The following is a 21973-nucleotide window of genomic DNA, read 5'->3' on the forward strand; positions in this document are numbered from 1 at the left end:
CCTCATCAGCACACACACACACAGACACGCACACAAAAACCACTTACCTTCCTATTGAATGACAAGCTCTAATGGCATTTAAACCAACCGAGTGAAAAACAATGGACATTACTCACCGCTATAATAACTCCTGCTCCAAAATATCTCAACCTCTTTCTTTCCTTCAACACTGCTGCTGCACAATCAACCATTAACAATAATTACATTAGCACAATTCTGCATAAATTAATCTCCCCGAGTTGCAGTGTTTGCAAGCAGCGTTTTCATAATGATGTAATTATAAAGCATCTGAAGTGAAGCAGACATCACACGCTCTTAGTGTGACGGCTGATGAGAGACTCCATCGGGGGAAATGTGAAACCTTAAAGATGGCAAAGATGATTGGCCAGTGAACCATTACTTCCAACTCAGTAAACAGCCTGTGCATGGGAGCTATTATCCTTTCAAAAAAGAGATTGTAATAACATGGCAACCCCACATGTGACAACCAGATGTGGCTTGCCAACCTTGAATTGCAAAAGCAAATATGAACTAAAGGAAATCCAACGGCCACCACACTGTTTTCAAGTAGGAAGATTAATTGCCGCATTTGCAGATGCGTGCAATTTATAATTTTATTGTTGGACTGAAATTTACAGACTAACACTGCTTTTGTTGCATTAATGTAACTATCAACAGGCCTCTGTGGATTACATCTAGTGCTTTAGATGCTTTAGACACCAATAAAACACATCTTGTCAGCTCTGTAACAGGATATAAATATAGTGGTTCATTGGATTAAAAAAAGAGCACAATGGTAGAGCATAAACAAGTCGACAAAAATATAACTGTTGAATAATCCTCGTGGTTTCTATGATATCCTTTGGCATCTACAGGATTTTGTGTTTTTAAGAGTTAGTTACAGTAAGAGGAACATTGTGGTTTTGTTTAACTAAAATTATTTGTATAACATTTTTTGCAAGTGCTTCGCAGTTTCAATAAAAGCACAGATTAAAGAAACGTGCATGTGTCTAAACATACAAACACACATTAAGAGAACAAGAGCCAAAAATAATGGGCTGGTTGGCTGAATCAGTGGTCATTTAATACAGACCACTGATTGAGCTGACCTGACAGGCTGTTCAGAAGTTCAGGAGCCTCAAAAGCGTGATTGCCTCTGGTTTAAAAAATTAGAGCAAGGAATAGTTAAAAACCCTGATCAGACCAGACCAGAAAGGCTAACTGATGGAAAATAGTCTGAGCAGGTCTGCTGTGTAGACTGGAGCCATGTTATTAATAACATTTTTAAATGAATTAGAAAAAAGAAATGAAGGGAAATGATAATTGGGGTGATGTGTTGTGTGTTGGCTTGTTGTTTATGCAGCCGAGCTGCTGCATTCTGGACCAGTTAAAACAGGCACTTAAAAAGTTACTTAAAGTTATCAAATTCCACATTACTGAGTGTCAAAGGTTTGATTCTTGCAGAGTTTCTTAAATGAAAAAAGCAAGACTGGATGAGCTTTGAGATGTGAGATTCAAAATTCAAATGTTGGTCACAAATAATGTCAAGGTTCTTAGCAAAAGGGTTTGATGGAGCCGATGTAATAATTGCCATCCTTTGAGAAGCTGTTTGAGCCGAAAACGAGCACCCCAGTTTTTGCCATCATTGCGATGGAGGAAATTTAAAGACGTCCAGTTGAAGCATTCACTGATGTTGTTTGACTAAAAGAAAAGTTCAGCTGTGCATATTATGTGAGATAAACACATAATAGAGATGAAAAGCAAATTAGCTGCAGCCAATGGGACAGTAAGTGTAGTTAGTCTACTTGCCTATTCTAGCTGCCCTGTTTTGGTGGTGATGTACACCAATAACGTTGACATTACCTTGCTTAACCTTAAATCCTGCTTCATAGCACAGAGCTGTGATTCGCTGCCCCTCGTAAACATACGATTTGAACAGCAGATGGGTGGGGCTTCTGTGCTCACAGCCGCAGCTGTTTGCCTGAGATATTCACTCTTTATAGAGAGCCAAGAGTAGAAAAAAAGTGCCTGAAACAGTCTGAAGCCTGACCTCTTGATGGAAATTCCTAGTATATATGCTGGCCTCATTTAAGACTTTTTCTTTATATAGTATGTACGACTAGAAAAAGGGAAGAGCACACAAACCACATCTCCAAAAACCACATCCCCTGATTTGCCATCATATTGTCTGAGTCAGATGAAAGCAGCTTTAATCTGATTTGGATTTGAGCACATATGAGACACTCATTGCCTGAGTCAAAGAGCGACTGAAGCATCCCTCTGAGTGCAGCCGCTACAAGATGTTTCAGGAAAGCTGCAGTTAAATAAAATATGAAAGGAAGCGAAGAAGAAGAGGATGTGAGGTGATTCTTCGACGAGTTTTCAGGTAATGACAGACGGTGGGAGGTGAGATTATGATGCTGTTTTATTTCTGTGTTTCCTGTGGCTTTGGAGGCTTTGATGAATGGATGCAAAGGAAAACCTGCCAGCCTGCAGAGCAGAGCACGTGGGCGTACTGTCATACCATGAAGCCTTTTTCACTCTGTTGGCACTGATACTTTGATAGCTAATGGACTCTCAGTCCAGCCTCCACATGAGCTGTTCTAAAAACACCCTTCACACTGCGGTTTGCTCGTCCACTTGTTCTCCTTTTCTTCTATTCAAGCTTCTGTCCAATCAAGTAAAACAGAAAATCATTTTCCTTCGGTCTGCATCAGGCTGATTAATCAAAATGCCAATAAACTGAGCCAATATTGGCATGTAGTCAGACTTACCTAGCTTTGATTGATTACATATTTATTCAAGCTGATCAATGATCTTTGTCAACCCTCTCTCGTTGGGAAAGGAGAGCAAATAAACATGTGCTGTGGTATCACTCCACAAATTTCTGTCTGCAGTAATGCCCACAGTAACGACAGCAATGGAGCTGCACCCCGGCTGTGCAAAATGATTGACAGTTTGAGCTCACAGATTGCACAGTAGTAACAGTTTTGTTGTTCTTAAAGCAAAGGTAAGGCTTCAATAAAAACAATACAGCAAACAAAATCATGTGAAATCGTGATTCTTTGCTTTGGTTTGTTTTTTTAAGTTACACTCCTGGAATTGCGTTTTTTCGTAGACCTTGTGTAAAAAGTCAGAATTGTATGAAAGAAGAACCGAAGGCACCTAAATCTCATAAATCATGCAGTTTTTCTATTTGCAGTCATGCATTCAAGTCTTGTGGGTTGATCTTTGTTTAACAGACCGATGTACTACCTTTTGCTAGAGGCAAGGACATAAGATGCAGCAGTACAAGTCATGGCCTGTGATAAACAAGACAAAATACAAACTGCTGGAGCTTCTCCACTCTGGCTCTGCCTTGAACAAGTGAACAATGAGGGAACAGCGTGCTGGCTTTGTGGATCTATGGACGCCTCTGTCATCATATTGTAACCACAATGATATCACATTGTCCAAAGCTCAGTTTCTGGCCGGTCATGGGGGATGTAAAGTCATAACAGATATATGACCACAATATCATATTTTAAATGCCTAATAAATGTGTAATAAATAAATAAATCTAGAGGATAAAATGTACATTTAAAGGGTAAATCAATCGCAGGAACCCATTCTTTTGGATGCTCATTTGCCTGGTGTTGAATAATAATAATGACATCTAATGAAAGTGCAGCTTTGCTGTTGCTAATTTATCGTTATTGAAGACACTGATGACTCTGCCTATATGTTTGTTACATTTCAAACATGCTTCCAGGTTTTGCCACTCTTATTCTCACTGATTTATTCCAGCCTAACAGATTCAAACCTCAAACCTTTAATTTCAAATAGCTTTTAATATTTGACACAAAACATTTTCATTTAGACTCTGAGGGTTTTGTTTCTTGGGGTTTTACAGTCACCATGTTTTAGGGGTAAAAGCTGATATTTTTAAGGACTAGACAGCTAAACTCCTTTGTATTATATACCTAACTTAAGGCTGGCGAGTGGAACTGAAGCATACTAATGTAGCTTTGTGTTTAAATAAAGAAAGCAAAATTTTTAAAAAAAAGGCATTCCAAGGTCACTCGCTTATTTTCAAAAGCTTCTAAAGCTTCAGATTTTCTTCATATTCACAAGGGGTCTACTTCTGCCGTCTGCCTGTCTGATTTCCATGTTTTCAGTCAACAGTCTCCTGTCAATCACAGCCCCGTGAAGCCAACACACAAAACCAAAGTAAAACTCTCCTGCCAGTACTGCTCTCTGCTGAAGCACTGAAATTAAAGGTGGATTTTACGCAACAAAAGAAGGAAAAAATAAATATTTCTCAACAGGGTGAACATATCAAAGTCTTTTCTACAAATGGGCGATGATGAAATTTTGCACAGTCTCAGTCTGCAGCAGTAAGCGCAACTCATCTGCAACACAACACGTCTCTTTGCAGCAGGGGACTCAACTCAGCAGGTTGTCAAATGGATGTATTCTGGTTATACTCTTATATAAAAGCAACATTACTGAGCATTTGTGTCACTTTGTGGTTAAATTGCCATCCAACAGCAACAACATCATTATTTGTAAAGAGATTTCTGAATTTCTGTTTTAAATCTGTGGCGTCCTGGCTGAACTCTGAATCTAAATTAATGTGAATTTCTGTTTAATGTGATTTCTTTTTTATATGTAGAAGACAACAGTTTTACAGATTTGCAACAGATGGCATCTGATTTGGGATTTTCACCAGTTTATCACAGTTAATTGCAGCATTATCACAAATAGATTGCATGCAATTACCAAACTGACCCCAATAATTTTGGTTGTTCTGCAGTTTCCCTGAAGCGGTGCGCTATCAATCAGACCATTTGATGTGTACTAATGCAGTAAATTTAATTCTTGTTCATTACTTTTGTGCAGAAGCCGCTATCATGCCTTTTTTTTCCCTTTAGGCATGTAGTTCTACTTATTGTCAGTCTGCTTCGTCTCTGCTCTTTGTTATGCCTCTTCTCACATACAGCAGTCATTCACCACCAAACACACACACCCAGTTAAACAAAAAGATGAGGCGAAAAATTAGTACCCTGTCTCTGCAAATGCACATTTGCATTAAGCTCGAATTCAAAATTAACCCAACACACACAAACACCCCCATTCTCTCTTTCTCTCTTTTCTGATGATGATGGTGTAGCTGTTCTGCACACATTCATGAAATTCTGTATGTGCTGCATGTACCTGCACACATTCTTGGTTATATGCAGGGATGCCTACATAAAACTAGAGTCAGGTAGATTAAATGAAATACAAATCCCATCCTGCGAGTCAAAAATTGCCTTGACTGGTGTCCTGATCACTCTGACCACTGCCCATATTAAACAAATTTTAATATGGGCAGTGGTCAGAGTGATCAAAGCTAATTTTCACAGCCAGGGCAATATCAACAAATATTTAAAAGAATTAAAATGTTGTCTTTTGCGTTTTCCCACCCAGAATTCAGCGTTAATGCCATCCTTTCCACACAAAGACTTTACTGGGTCGCCCATTTATTTCTTGTGAGTCTGTAGTCCAAGATGGTATCACTGTAGTCCATCAGCTCACTGCGGCAGCTGATAATTTTTCTATTTATTGTCAAGTGTTACTTAATAAGTCATTGGAAAAGGTGTGGTTTCACATCTTTTAATGCCCACCTACATGTGTACCCCAACCCTGTGGGAAATGATGGATTTCTGTTTGTAATGCTCTAAACAATGACATTGTTTTACACAGAGATCTTTTTATATCAATGTTTCCTCCTTGTAACATTCCCAGAATAAAACTCAGAGTTTAACAGCTGTAAATTTTAGTCTTTGCACATTTTAGCAAACACGTGTCAGATCCCTGGTGGTTTGTCCTCCCACCCTTTAGAAATCCACATCAAGACTTCACAATCAGACATTTCATGCCTTTAGAAAACATGTTCAGTCTTTTGGAAAAACATCTGGCTGGCTGTTAGATAACTATGTGTCCATGCTGGCTCCAGCCAATATTCTTTGAAAAAGGAAGGATAAACAACATCAAAGCTCTGCTGATTATCAACCTTGGGTGAAAACTGGACACATACTGTATGACGCAAGTTTGAATCCTGCTGAGAGCTGGTGACCTTTATGTGATGATAAATAAAAAAGCAGGGCCCATCATAAAGTCCAGTCAGTGATCAGCAGAGGGTAAAGAAATGCTAATAAATATTTGAGACAATTAATTTAATTATCCAATAAAAGTGAATATTTTTATTTAGTGCTCTATAACTGTCAATAGTGGAAAAACGACAGATTCTCTCTTTGTATCACACTGTAACACTTCCAGTCCTCATTAACACCTTTTTCCCCCCTTTTTAGCATTATTAGCGCCTTACAGGTGTAAGGTGGTGAACCTGCACAGCTGCTGCTCAGTTTTATCTTTTCCATGCTGATAGTTAAAGATGTTCCAAGCTCTGTAAGCGATCTATTTGATTTAAAATCTACTTTGGCTATTCTCTTGGTTTAACCACTCAAACGGAATCCTCAGAAGAGAAAATGTTGAAACAATGTTACATTAAAGTGAAAGTCACTAAGACAGCATAGGGAGGAGTTCGGGGTAGACAAAGGGCTAATAAAACACTAGCATTACAGCCATAAACATGAATCAATTTTATTGGAATTCCACGTGAAAGACCAATACAAAGTGTGATCTTGCCACAGATTCTCGATTGGACTTAGATCTGGACGTTGACTGGGCCATTCTAACACATGGATATGTTTTGTTTTAAACCATTCCATTGTTGCCCTGGCTTTATGTTTAGGGTCGTTGTCCTGCTGGAAGGTGAACCTCCGCCCCAGTCTCAAGTCTTTTGCAGACTCCAAGAGGTTTTCTTCCAAGATTGCCCTGTATTTGGCTCCATCCATCTTCCCATCAACTCTGACCAGCTTCCCTGTCCCTGCTGAAGAGAAGCACCCCCGGAGCATGATGCTGCCACCACCATATTTGACAGTGGGGATGGTGTGTTCAGAGTGATGTGCAGTGTTAGTTTTCCACCACACATAGCGTTTTGCATTTTGGCCAAAAAGTTCCATTTTGGTCTCATCTGACCAGAGCACCTTCTTCCACATGTTTGCTGTGTCCCCACATGGCTTGTGGAAAACTGCAAACGGGACTTCTTATGGTGTTCTGTTAACAATGGCTTTCTTCTTGCCACTCTTCCATAAAGGCCAACTTTGTGCAGTGCACGACTAATAGTTGTCCTATGGACAGATTCCCCCACCTGAGCTGTAGATCTCTGCAGCTCGTCCAGAGTCACCATGGGCCTCTTGGCTGCATTTCTGATCAGCGCTCTCCTTGTTCGGCCTGTGAGTTTAGGTGGACGGCCTTGTCTTGGTAGGTTTACAGTTGTGCCATACTCCTTCCATTTCTGAATGATCGCTTGACTCCGTGGGATGTTCAAGGCTTGGGAAATCTTTTTGTAGCCTAAGCCTGCTTTAAATTTCTCAATAACTTTATCCCTGACCTGTCTGGTGTGTTCTTTGGACTTCATGGTGTTGTTGCTCCCAATACTCTCTTAGACAACCTCTGAGGCCGTCACAGAGCAGCTGTATTTGTACTGACATTAGATTACACACAGGTGCACTCTATTTAGTCATTAGCACTCATCAGGCAATGTCTATGGGCAACTGACTGCACTCAGACCAAAGGGGCTGAATAATTACGCACACCTCACTTTGCAGTTATTTATTTGTAAAAAATGTTTGGAATCATGTATGATTTTCGTTCCACTTCTCACGTGTGCACCACTTTGTATTGGTTTTTCACGTGGAATTCCAATAAAATTGATTCATGTTTGTGGCTGTAATGTGACAACATGTGGGAAAGTTCAAGGGGGCCGAATACTTTTGCAAGACACTGTAAGTGCCAAGTGAGTGTGATATTATCATAGTCTCAAGGTTTTGTTGTGTTTTAGAGTTTCACTGTCATTCTGGTTCTATTATTGTAGGTCTGTACCTTACAATATAAAGTGCATTGAGGCAACTACTGTTGTGATTCACTCTGTGTGCCTTCTGTCTCATCTATGATGTTGTGTCTTTGTCTTCCCATAATTCATGCTCTATAATGCTGCATTTCATTGTGTTGGTTGCCAGTTTGTGTTTTGTGTTCTTTGTTTTCTTCTTATGAATTTTTGTATTTAATTTTTTCGTTTTGAGTTTGATATTTCATCGCTCACAATTATTTGCTCATCCAGTCTTTGGGTCCTCACTCCTCCCTTGACACTTTTTTAACATGTAGGCAATTTTCCTAAACTTAACCAAGTAGTTTTTAGCAACTTACTCTAACTCGATTAGAAGAAAAATACCACTAAAGGAAAAGCACATACAAATGATAAATTAAAATATATAGAAAACCTCAGTCCCACCTAACAGACACTGCATTCAGCTGTCTGGCCACCTTGTAACTTATTCCATCACCAGCCCTCCAAATGACAACTCTGTTAGTCTCAAAACTAAATCATTAAATCTCAGCGTCCAGTATTTCAGTGTTTTTGAGTATCTGTGTGACACAACCTGGCACAACTTCAGTGTTTTGCATTAAATGAAAAAACAAACCATTAACCTCCTGTCAAGCTAATTCACAAAGGATTGTGGAAGAGACAACAACAAATCAAACAAATCATTTTTTTAATTAACTAGTATTGTTTTTTTTAAAAAGCTAATAAGGAGGATAATAAGAAGGATAATAAGAATAACAGTGGTCTGGGGTAACACAAGAGTTCTCTCTATGCACAATGCAAAAAAAGAGCAAGAAGGATAATGCATGATGTTTGGTATCAGGAAAAGCAAGAAATAATATGCTTCATTTATTTAAGAATAAACCATTTTCCTCTCACATATGACCTGAGAGGAAAATGCAATATAAAGCAGTCATGTGTTCACAGCACATACATATCAGTTTGTGGAATGTGGCTAAACAAAGAAATTTTAAAAAAGGTAAAAATATTGCACAATATAAGAATAAATATAAGCAATACATATTTGATGGGCATATAGCTATACAGCTGTTCTATTGTACAGAATGAGAATATTGTTATGTTGTTGATATGAGAGAGCATTTGTCTGCACAGGTACACAGATGTGTGTGTGTGTGTATATATGTACACATATATAGTTACCAATTGGATTAAGAAATTGTTGGCAAACTTTGGGGCAGGTCTGGATAAGCCGCTGCTTCTTCCTGCTCCTTTTCAAACACCTTTTGTTTTTGTTTTACAGATAATTTTGCTGGAATTCTTTTATGTTTATTTTCCATTTCCTGTGTTTGATATATGTATAAATATAAATAAATAAAAAAGAAAGAAAGGGTTGTGGATGATGATCGATGATGGTCAAACTTGCTGTATGTGGACGTGATGAATGTGTTAGTAGAAGTTTAGAGCCAGCAAATATTATGACGTGGTACGGTTTACCAGTTAAGGTCGGTTGAATCATTCATCGTTGTACGTCACTGCATCAACATCTCTTCATGCTAGAAGTGAGAATAAAAACTAAACTATGTGTTACTGAGCACACTGTGTGTTTTACAAGGTGGATAGTAGAACTTAACGTCCTCCCCGCCAACAAAAGAATGATTGGCCTACGGGCAGACTGCCCAGCCCTACTAACAAGACCTTTTCCTTTAGAGTCGTTTGCTTTTACCTCTCCCAAAAAGCTCAGGAATCCTTACAGTATAATACAGTTTAAGCTGAAATTATAGAAAAAGGTTTCATATAAATGCATGATGTTTAGTGAGAAAAATCAAGATTACGATTACTGACCAGAATAATCATGGTTATGATTTTACAGCCTTAATGCAACCTATTTAATAAAATGTATGCCATAGCTGAAAATGTAATACATTCATTGTCATCATGAAAGCTTTCAGCCAGTGAAACACGGCACAATAGTTTTATTTGTCAGAAAAACACATTTCAAAAGTCTCAGCCTATTATCCTTCATAATCACTCACTCTTAAAGGTGCAGTTTTGGAGGATTTCAGCTTAAAACGCTGAAAACTTAAAAAGCCAAGTAAGTGCGTAATGGACCCGTAAAAAGCTGGCTGGGCAAAGTGATCTGGTTATTTATACATGGATGAGAAAGATGAAATGGTGCATTAAAGAGGAACATTGCCTTACATTGGCCTCTCCTCATCACTCTCCATCCCGATGCTTGCTTCGCTTGCTTTGGATCAGCTGTTTACATGCGACACTACAACTCCTCCTGAATAAACTAAACACTGTCAACGTCACCATGGAGACCAAGCCTGCACAAACCTGTTAAAACCCACCAGGTAAACGTGACGACTCAAAAGCTGCGACTACAGCACAACGGGAAATGATGCTTCTGAAAAAAGAAAATGGAATAACCGGATATTGGCGGGTGCGTTGATGCTGCTGCTGCAAGGTGATCAGAATTCAATATTAGGCGATAGGATCCGTCAGGAGCCGAGTGTTTTTGTTTCATCCTCATTCAGCCTGCAGGGATCCAGACTGACAGACAGAAAGTGATAGCAGAGCAGCCGCTGTCATTCACAGAGAAACTCAAGTGCATCTTATTGTCATGCAGATGACAGCCTGAGCCTCAGCAGCAGCAGCAGAACTGCTTTTATTTCTGCCAGTGTGGCTAGATCAGATTTATATTTTAGCGAGAGGGTAGCTTTTTGAAGGTAAATTGGAGCATTTTTCTGCAAGAATTTTTGCTATGATACGGTCTCGGTTAGTCAGTGCGTTGCTCACAAAATTCAGTACAACATATCTGCTCCACCAAGGAAGAATCACACCAGTTGTGATGATCCCTTGAGTTGGTTCATGTTTCTGCAGTTTCCTTGTGCTCTCATCGTGGTGTTAAGTCGATCATTAGCCATTTCTGGGTCCAAATGCTCTTTCAGTTCCCGAAAGCAAACAATTGTGAAACAGTTTAACTCCAAAACATTAATGCATTATGAGGTTTAGCAGAGCTGGAATAAGTAGTAAGTAAGCTAGCTGGATGACATCTAAAGATGTGAGGTTGTAGCATGCCAATAGTTTCAGAAAAAACAAAAAGCAAAGCAGCTCAGCTATAACTGTGAGAGTAAAGAAGCCGCTCTCAAAAGGGTTGGTGAAGTGTTAAATTGTATGTGATCAAACTTCATGCTGAGCGTCTCAATTGGGCAGAGACAAATGCTATAGTATGGCAGCAAATAGACAAAAAAAGCAGACCAAATTTCTGCCTGGAGAATATCTGCGATGAGACCATCCACAAAACAGGATTAGTCATCAATATGATGCTGTATGGTTTAGATTTCTTCCTAAGTCTCAGACAACCTGAGAGGGATTCTTTTCTAAAGTATTCAAATATTTGGGCTGTCATGGTTTTAAAACCTTCGTTTAACAATATGTTATATAAAATGAGTGCTAATAAAAAGCTGGAGAGGTTTGGACTCTCAGCTTAGTAGTTTCTGGAGGCTTTGTGCTGATTTTTTTTTTTTAAATGACAGGAAGAATAGCCATAAATTTTAGCATTCATGTTCCCTTCAGGATGATGTGTAAAAGTGATCATTTGATGGTTAATCTTTCTCTAACATCACATCATTTAGTTTATGATCACTTAGCTCTGAATGGAATCTTGTTTCTACCAGCTATTGCAGTTTTTAAGTGGTGGATGCTAATAAGCATTATAGACATTATAGACCAATCATTTTCTGGACTCTGTACTTTGGAACCTCAACATTGTCGTGTAGACCACAGCCATGTTAGGATTTTTGGAGACAAAAGTGACTACTGGACAGAGAGTGAAGTGTTAAGCTGACTAGCAATGTGCATTCTTATATACCTGCTAATTAGTAAGCTAAGAAAATCCTACACCCTAAAACTGAATTAAAAACATCATGTACAATATGTTTGTACAATTAACCAGACAACAAGCTCTATTATTGATCAGACAGTTGCATAAAGAAGCATAAACATGAGCAGGAGGTCCAGGAGAGTCACTGGTGGATGGATCTACCAGATAGCTATTAGCTACAGCTCCCTGTGTCTGCAGCCACATATTAATCATCCCTACCTTAAAGCCTTATAAATAACTTTTCTCCAGTGTAGTTGTTATGAACAGTGTCAGGTTTGTATCTAATAGATTACTGCATAACTACACATGACAAAGGTTTAGGAAATCCGCTCATTTTTCGTGTGTCTGAAAGAAAAACGAAAATATCAGTTGATATGTTAGAATATCGAACTTTGAAAAATTCTCCGAAAAAACCTCCAGGATATTCAGCCAGCTCTAAATTGGAGAAGAGAAAATAAAATACAAAATTGATTAAATCTTCAGCAATACTCATATTTCAAAAACAAGTTTAAAAGAAGGCTCTTCAGTACTGTCACCAGTTTTAATGTATGGTTCTGTATAATCTTCTTCCATTTGACTGTAGTTCATTAGCTCTATGCACAAGTACAAGCTCTTCCATGTACTCACTGTTTCCACAGTTGTTCTCATCAGCAGGGCGTAACTATTTAATCCAATTTTGATTCCATTTAAATTAGATGCATCATACATCATTCATTCTCATTGTGCCTCCATTAATTTTAACCAGATTAACTTCCAAAAGGTGCAGCAGCTCAAAAATCTGTGTTTGGTTCCAGAGTAATAATTAAACACCAAGTCTCGAGATACTGGAGACATTTGATTTGAAGGCTAAACGTAAAAGCCGCAGATGACAAATGCTCAGTTTGTGGGGCTCAAGTGAAGGAAACATGTCAGAGCAGGAGGACTGCAGTGCATGAAACTGGATATTTCTGCAGTGGCTGTGGTGTTTTTTTGTTCGGCTTTAAATTCATATGCAAAGACCATGATGACACCGAAGCTAGTGGTGCATTCATCCACTGAGGTGTAGGAAGGGTTCATGTAGACGACATTAAGGGGAAAACCGTCAGTCATCTCTCATACAGCTGTGAGAACACATGTTATTTATATTTTAATGAATAATTGCATTTGAGCTTTGCAGATGCCCTTGAAACTCTTGTGCAATCAGTCTGTAATCCCTTAAGCACCTTTACGTTAATTTGTGAAATTTTCACTTGGGCGAAAAAAAGCATTAGCAAAACATTTTTTATTTATTTTTACTTCTTCTTAATCAAAACTGTAAAATAGGACATAAATGACAGCTTGTTCATATCATTAGAAGGCCGCTGAATTTACACAAGATTCACAAAGGAATCCATCATGTCAGACTTGAAGCTTAGTTCAGTATCTATAGGCTGTACGTATGGCCCACTGCTGTGTTGGTGTCGGATAAGAGGGTGGGACTTTATAGCTAAGGGCAGCAAACTGCATCCACAAACTGTATGGATGCAAAGCAAAGACACAAATATCTGCTGAGAAGTACTGCTGGAAGTATCAGACTAACAAAATTGCATTCCCAAAACAAAACATAAAGCAAAGACTTATTGGAAACCTCACAGCAGGCTTCAGAAATGATTCAAAAGGCATCAACCACACAAATGCAGTCAAGAAGTCCAGTTCAGTGACAGACAGCTAGTACACACAGCCACCTGTGTCAGCACACCTGCCAGTCATATAATCCATGTCCCTAACTTTTAACCTCAACAAAATCCAAATGTATGACTCATAGGCTGTTTTCTGAAGGGGGAAGTTATCCATAGAAGCTGACACCGGTTTTTGTATCAGGCTGTGAATGTGTGTTTTTTGGGTTCATTTTCAAATGAAAGTCAATGAGGGCATGGATTGTTTTTGGAGCAAGCCTCAAGTGGCCATTAATGGAACTGCGGTTTTTAGCACTTGTGTTGACATTTTTGTCATAGAAAAATTACATCAGCTCAAATGAGGAACTCCTGGGTGAGATCACTACAGTCATGTTATTCTATATGTTATTGCTACCATTAGCGTCTAGTAGGACCAGAAGCTATGTTCTTATCTTATGATTGACAAGTCACACCATCAAAAATGCACAATCATAATTAAATTTACTTTGGTCCAATTCAGTTTAACTCAAGGTGCTTTATATTATAAGGCAAAGACAGAGAAAATAACACAGGGAAAACTCCAATAAACACTTAGCGACAGTGGGAAGGAAAAACTCCCTTTTAATAGGATGAAACCTCCAGCCGAAGCAGACGCGGAACAGTGAAAATGCTCTGCTCAATAGGACTTTGCAAACTTATGTGTGACGTCACAGTGGCTATGTCCATCTTTACATACAGTTTGGCTGCACACTCTTCACATCCCATTCCCAGTGAGCATGATCTGCAGTGGCCCCACCTTACAACCTGCAGGACCCAAAGGATCCGCTGCCAGCAGAGGTCCAATGGCCCTGCCCCGACAGGTCAGACGTGCTTAATGATATGACTAATTTGTGCATAGTGTGACTTTCTCATTTCCCTGATTCTCTAAAGCAGATGTGGAGAGTGCAAACTCAGGATGACCCACAGAGATCCATTCATGGAAATAAACTTGATTTATTTCCATTATAATATCAAATTAGCCCAATTTTCGGGGTTTTAGCCTCTCTATAATCAAAGGACACCCAACAGTTGCTGAGTGGAGCCCAGATTCTTGTTGACAGGAAATGACTTACAGCCTCCACAGACTGAGCTCAGGGTGACTGTGTGTGTGTGTGTGTGTGTGTGTGTGTGTGTGTGTGTGTGTGTGTGTGTGTGTGTGTGTGTGTGTGTGTGTGTGTGTGTGTGTGTGTGTGTGTGTGTGTTTCACTGCTGAATGGGAATCCTTCAGATCAACAAATAAACAAAGCAGCCAGTGCAGACCAGCGTTCCTCCTGTCAACAGCATCTGCCAGCAGCAGGAGGAAGCTTCAGTTTTTCCTGCCTCATAAAGCTAATCATGCATGTGTGTTTCTAAAAAACTAACAAAAAAAACACCTTCTGGACATACTCCATCTGCTTCTTTTTTGTGTCTTTGTCTTTAAGTGCATGTCCTCTGCTGTTACATCCCATTCCTCCCTCTCTATCAGACATCTCTGTCCCCATCTTACCTTTCCACCCATCCCTCCATCTCCTCTCTGCTGGATGACTTATTCAAAACCCTCCAAAAAATGATTTCCCAACCATTCCTGCTAGGCCGCTGTACCGGCTCAGGAGTGGCTCATTAAACCTCAGCCATCCGACCTGTCAACCCGCAGTATTTACGTCTTATTTTAAAAGGATGTGACCCTCGCTCTAAAGCCTGATTATATTTGATATCCTGAGTGTCTTCCTGAATGAATTAAGCAAACAAAAAGGAGGATGTCAAGGCAAGGCTAATTTTTATTCTCTGTTTTCCTAAGTTGGTGGTGCACCTGGGAAGGATTATTTAAAACCAGTACTTTCAGGTAAAATGAATGAACTTCTTCAAGCTCTATCCATCACATTTGACAGCTGGTGCGACATGCAGGCTTTATCTTGAGGTGACCACTGAAATTCAAGTTGATTTAGATAAAGCTTTACAATAACTGCCTAGAAGCTGCCAGACTTAAAGACATGCTTCTGGAAGGTTAAATTAAGCCTTCTTTATCTTATACTATGCCTTTTCTTTAACCAGTTGTTTTAGCCCCTCCCCCTTTAAGCCAACTTTCAACTGATTGGCTGCATTTCAGAAACAGAAGGTGAGTTGTGCTTGTGTGCCTAAATCAGTAGGAATAATGACCCTTCTTTATGACATCATGCAGAAACAGTAAAACAAAGTATCTTAAATGCAGCATTTATGGCTCTTGGCTCACAGGAGCTACTTGTAAACACACTGATGTCATTATCTGAAACTTTTGCATATAAGCAGTCAACACCTGACAAATATAATGAAAAGCATAATAAGTCTGCTTGAATAAAATAATGTGACTTTGTTGTTGCTCTCACCATGATGGACAATGACATTTGCCATTTTGTTATATTACAGCATCACATTTTAATTCCCTTTACTGCTGAGTTCTTGATGCACATGCCTTCTCCTCTAATCTCCAGGAAAAACAAGGAGCACTGGATTAAATGGCTCTAGAAAGAGGAGGAGGAGGAGGAGGAGGAGGATGGAGATGGAGGACACACTGCTGCTGCTGCTGCTGCTTCCTCCCTCCTCCTCCTCCTTTTTTCTTCATCTTCCCTCCAAAAAGAAAAAGGAAATCTCAGCCTGGTAAACATCAACACAGACACAGAGAGCGGGAACAATGACACCAGCTGGGCAACAACAATGGCAAATAAATATCATGTGGCAGCATTTAACCATTCTGAGTGTCTGCTGCTCCTTTGTGGCCTCTACACCTGCATCTGACTGACCGCCTCCCTCCTTTTATTTCCGCGTTAGGCTAAATTAAAGGCAGCTTCCTGCAGGTGTGCTTCTTTTGTTGCCGTGTTGCATTGTTGTTTCCCCCCCAGACAATAAAAGCAGGCTCACCTTCTCGGCTCCTCTGTGCTTCTTGGCGGCCGGCGTGTCGTCCTGCTGCCGTCTCACAACAATAGCGCCGGTTTTAACTCCACACTCCAGCGCGGTTTTCCCGGTGCTGACGGCGGCGGCACCGTTACTATTGTTGTTATTGTTTACGTTGCTGATATCTCCCGGGAGCCTGGAGTCCGGAGCGGCGCACAGGCAGTGTCCGGAGCCGTCGCGGCACAGATGATGCTCGGGAGCGGGCAGGGCGGACGACGGGAGGAAGACGGAGGGAGGAGGAGGAGGAGGAGACGAGCCATCACCACCGGGCTTCTCCTTCCTCGTTCGGGCAGGAGGAGCAGCGGCGTCCCTTTCCCTGTCTCGCTCCCTCTTCCAGCCCCGGATCATGTTCTTCCCCTTCCTCTCCTCCTTGCCTTTGGCGCATGACGCAGAAGGAGCGGTCACTTCGGAGACTCCGTTCCCGCCGCCACCGTCCGCCTCTCTGCTGACCGCTGAAATCATCTCCAGACCTTCTCCAGCGACGCTGCGTCCTTGAGCCTCCCGACGCTGTTGATGCTGTTGCTGCTTGCCGATCCCGAAGCACGCTTCTCCGCCGCCTCGCACCACGACAGCAGCCGCTGATGAGTGATCCGCCGAAGCCGCCTCCGGTTCCTCCCGTCCCTCCCGGCCGACTCCTTTACGCTTAAGCGCGGATCTCCTCGGCTCCGACCCGCCGCCGCCAGGTGTCCGGGTCTGGAGCGAGGGCAGGGCCGCGTGTCTGTCGGCTGAGCCAGCGGCACTGAAGGAAGAGGAGGAGGAGGAGGAGGCGATGGAGACAGAGGAGGAGGAAGAGGAGGAGAAGGCGGCGGTGTGGTTGGGTGACAGCTCCTTGCAGTCTGTCAGCAGCCCTCCATTCTCCCCAGCTCTCAGGAAACGGTTCATCTCCTCGTTTCCTTGTCTCCTTTGTCGATCTCCACAATAATCAGCATGCAAGTCATTGTCAGAGCGCCAGCCAGCCGCAGTGTGGCGGAGAGCACCGGAGCATCAGGCCCGCTCCTTCACAAACTACCACACAGACTGAATGACAGCTCGCAGTATCTGACAGGGCTGCTCGCTGTTATCACCCGCAGCACAGTAAAACACGATAATCACAAATCTACACTTGTGTTTTCATAAAATAATAAAAACAATACGAATAAAGTTCATAAAGTCACATTTGGAAGGTTTATTTCAATCCCAACAATAAAATGCCCCAGTAATATATGGATATGTAGCACATTACTGTTTATTTTCAAAGAGAGAATAGATGGTTTTGTTTTCCTTCGACTGTGAATGCATCTTCCCAATGTCTCAGATGCCACTTAATTACTGTCAGAAAATGCAACTAGTTGGCCGCAGGAGGGCGCTGCCGTGTTTGTTTTATAGTTTATGCATCAGCTCAAGTGTCAGTGATTGGATGCCCACTAAATGCTCAGCTTCGGCGCCTAATAAGCTCATCACTGGACCCACTTCAGTTTGCCTACCAGCCCGGCATTGGAGCGGATGATGCCGTCATTCACCTCCTACATCGTTCCCTCGCTCACCTGGAGACCGCTGGAAGCACTGTGAGAATCATGTTCTTTGATTTCTCCAGTGCCTTCAACACCATTCTTCCCTCGGTTCTAAAGGACAAGCTGGTGAACTCTGGAGTGGACCATCACCTCACTACCTGGATCCTGGACTACCTCACCGACCGACCACAGTATGTGAGGACTCAGGGCTGTGTGTCAGACAGGGTCGTCTGCAGTACGGGGGCCCCACAGGGAACGGTTCTGGCTCCGTTCCTCTTCACCATCTACACTGCAGACTTCTCCCACAATTCCACCCAGTGCTTCCTGCAGAAGTTCTCTGATGACTCTGCAATAGTCGGCCTCATCACTGATGGGGACGACAAGGAGTACAGAGGTCTGACCCAAGACTTTGTGGACTGGTGCCAGCTGAACTACCTCCAGATCAACGCCAGTAAAACCAAGGAACTGGTGGTAGACTTCCGCAGGCACAAGCATTCTCCACTGCAACCACTGAACATCCAAGGTATGGACATTGAGGCTGTGGACAGCTACAGGTACCTTGGTGTTCATCTGAACAATAGACTGGACTGGACTCATAACTCAGACGCCCTCTACAGGAAAGGGCAGAGCAGGCTGTACCTGCTGCGGAGACTCAGGTCGTTTGGAGTGGAGGGCCCACTCCTGAAGACCTTCTATGACTCTGTGGTGGCTTCTGCTATCTTTTATGGCGTGGTCTGCTGGGGCGGCAGCATCTCTGCTGGGGACAGGAAGAGACTGAACAGGGTGATCCGAAGGGCCAGCTCTGTTCTAGGATGCCCTCTGGACCCAGTGGAGGTGGTGAGTGACAGGAGAATGGCGGCTAAGCTGTCATCCCTGATGGACAACATCTCCCACCCCATGCAGCAGACTGTGACAGCACTGAGCAGCTCCTTCAGTGGGAGACTGCGGCACCCACGGTGTGGGACGGAGAGATTTCGCAGGTCTTTCCTCCCCACTGCTGTCAGACTCCATAATAAAGACTTTAACTGATCAAGCACACACATCCATACATATGCAATAATACTAAGTGCAATAATCCTTTCTGGCATCGTTGTATTTTTACTCAGTTGTATATAGTATATTTGTATTTGTATTCTATTTTTATCTTATTGTATATAGTATTTTATTTTATTCTATTCTGTACAGTTGTGTACTGTATTTATTCTTATTGTATTCTAATTTTTGCCTCATAACTTTTGCACTGTCCACTTCCTGCTGTGACAAAACAAATTTCCCACGTGTGGGACTAATAAAGGTTATCTTATCTTATCTTATCTTAAATTCCAGCTCGATGTCTTTGTTCTTGGACTGCTATCGCTGCTTTGTACGATTCCATTATTTAAACTTCAAAGAAAATTTGAATTGCTATTGAATTCAGTGACTACAAAGATGATGACAGAGTATAACTTAGTGGAGTTATGACAGTTTAAAAAAGAAAACACCTTTTAAGGCAAATATCAGTATTTTTTAAGCTATTTTTATCAAAACTGGCCAGTGTTTCTGTATGTTCAGCTTTCATGTACGAAATTAAAGTTTTTTATTAGAGATTGCTTTAGCAGAGCTGCCCAAAAGATTGCTTGGTTGCATTTTGAGACTGTTGCTAAGATATTCTTGTTAACTTTTTAAAATTACACTTTTTTATCTCCATTCTCTTTCTGAAATAACCCCCCTTTTTTCAGCTTCTGCCTCTTTACAGCCACTCTCTCTTTAAGGTAACGTTCCTCTGATTGGCTGCCCTTCACAAACAGGCCCAAACAATGATCTTTAACAATGACCATGTTAAAGAAAACCCTCTCTGCTTGACATCACACAGATCTACGATTAGAAAAAAATTACTGAAATTGAGTGTTTAGAGCAGTGAAGCCTAAGCCTTTGACTTTCTTTTGCATAAACATACCTTGCTATTTGAAACTTCTGCCCAAATGCTGTTTACTGTCACCAGAGTTGAAAACATATGTACCTGAATTTAACAGTAAATCTGTTACAGTGCACCAGATAACCTTCAGTTAAGGTTGTATGATTACAGGCCACGTTGCAAGAGCACAATGAAAACTTGCAAAGATAAGAGCTATGCAGTGAGCAGAGTGATCTAATCACATGCACACTAAGCACAAATAGACTCACGGTAAGCACAGAAAAAGCCTTTGTAATCATGGAAAATGGTGGAAGAGACACATAATTAACTAGAACTTTCTAATTTATTAAATAAAAGAAGCAGAAACTGCAATAATCTTTATGGGATGTGTGAAGCAGTGTTAACAGCATGTCAGGAGCTACATGAGTATTTGTATGTTAGGTGTGCGGTGTTGTGTGGTGCAAAAACTAAAATAACCAAGCCACAGCCAACTAAACAAATAGCACAACGCTGGGTGAATGGAGAGAGAGCATACACGCTCCTGGGAGACTGTCCAGGTGTTTCCAATTGCTATGATTAACTATGCTTCTAGAAACCTGCAAGGCAGCACAGAGGGACAAACAGGCGGAAACAGACAGCAGACCTGGCCAGGGCAGAAGACCCTTCACACCACCAAGAGACTCTATTGGGTACCTTAATCAGATAGTTTAAGATTACCACAAAGAAATGTGAAACTCTGAAGGGAAGGCTTAAAATGCCCTTAAATATTCTAAAAAAAAAAATATGACATTGAACCAAAAAAAAACACACAACAAAATAACATTAAAGAGACTCAAAACGATCATATAATGATGGATAGCCACATTTAGACCCAAATGAACAAAACTAGTTACAAAAACCACACAAATACACTCACAGGGTTTAAAGACCCAAAGCAATCATAACTTCATGCAGTTAGCACTATATAAAAACCTCCATCATCCCAACATGTTAGAGACGTAAGAATGATGTATGAGCATCATCTGTGTTTCCTTCACAGTGTGGAAGTGAAACCATCTTCACTGACAGATAAATGAACAAATCAAGAGGCCAAGGAGGAATGAAATGGCATGAATGACAAGTGTGTATATCCAAATAATATTGTCACTCTGCTCAGTGCTTCTAGTGTGAAGATATTTTTTAATGTTTCTATTGGTTGTGATTAAGAAATAATACTCTGCAAATCTGAACAATCAAACAAACTAAAATCATAGTCAGTGTCTGTTAATGAGAGTGGAATAGCAGTTTTGAGTAACACAATCTTTACACATTAAGTGTGTAAAGACAAAATGTAAATTAAGGGAAACACAAATTCAAAACGGAGAACTTAAAAGACAAAAGCTGGTGAATACTTAGGTGTATTTCAACTTTCCTTTACAGTTTATGGCGAAGACAAATTTGGTTTTGTTGCAGAAACTCCTTTATGTAAATTCCTGAAGTTTTTTCCCCATATTTGCACAAACACTGCTCTGTTCCTACATGCGTTAAATAAGCATAACACAACATGCAAATGAGACTGGGCTTCCTTTATTTGCAGTGTGCACCTGCTTCCAGTCACAGAAATGAAGCAATCTGACTGAGAGGGAGCGCAAACAAATATATTCGGCAAAATGCTGGAGTGCTCCCGTGAAATGTCAAATTTTGTACAAAACACATTTATGAGTGTGTCAATCAGTAACCAGAGATAAAAGGTTTAGGATTGCAGGAGAAGGAAGCCTATCAATCAAACAGTGTCAAAGCATAGACCGACAGCAGATAAAATCCCTGCCGGGATCCAGCAGGTATGCCATATTTGACCTCATTGTGCCCTGCAGTATACCCGAGGAAGAATGGAGTACACTCCATCGAATCCAACACAACATGAACTAGAAGACAGCAGTGATAAATAGTTTATGACGCAGAGACGAGAGTCAGCTGTGCCTCCTGTCAAGTGTCACTTGGTGATCCTGAGAGCTTCAGTACAGACTACTCCCTATTAAAGGAAGAGGTGTGATGTCCACACCTGTCTTTGGTGCAGAGGAAACTGGGTGTCATGAGAAAAAAAAAGTTCTTTATGGAGTGTAAAATTTTGACGCAACAACAGCAACAAAAACATCCCAGATGTTTGCACTACATCCAGCTGGGAGTACTCACTACTACTCTTGTTTACTT

General features: G+C 41.0%; 1 protein-coding gene across 2 annotated transcripts in view; it reads right to left on the reverse strand.

The window, feature by feature from the left end:
- Positions 1-17281, reverse strand: part of znf608 (zinc finger protein 608) — a 66525-nt gene extending 49244 nt beyond the window's left edge. For both annotated transcript variants that reach the window (XM_026186078.2, XM_026186077.2), the window contains exon 1: positions 16367-17281. In XM_026186078.2, coding sequence (XP_026041863.2) covers positions 16367-17281 — 915 coding nt within the window. The remainder of the gene's footprint in view (positions 1-16366) is intronic.
- Between the last annotated feature and the right edge of the window lie 4692 nt (positions 17282-21973).

Source organism: Astatotilapia calliptera, chromosome 12 (genome assembly GCF_964374335.1).
Source record: "Astatotilapia calliptera chromosome 12, fAstCal68.1, whole genome shotgun sequence".
Taxonomy (NCBI): domain Eukaryota; kingdom Metazoa; phylum Chordata; class Actinopteri; order Cichliformes; family Cichlidae; genus Astatotilapia; species Astatotilapia calliptera.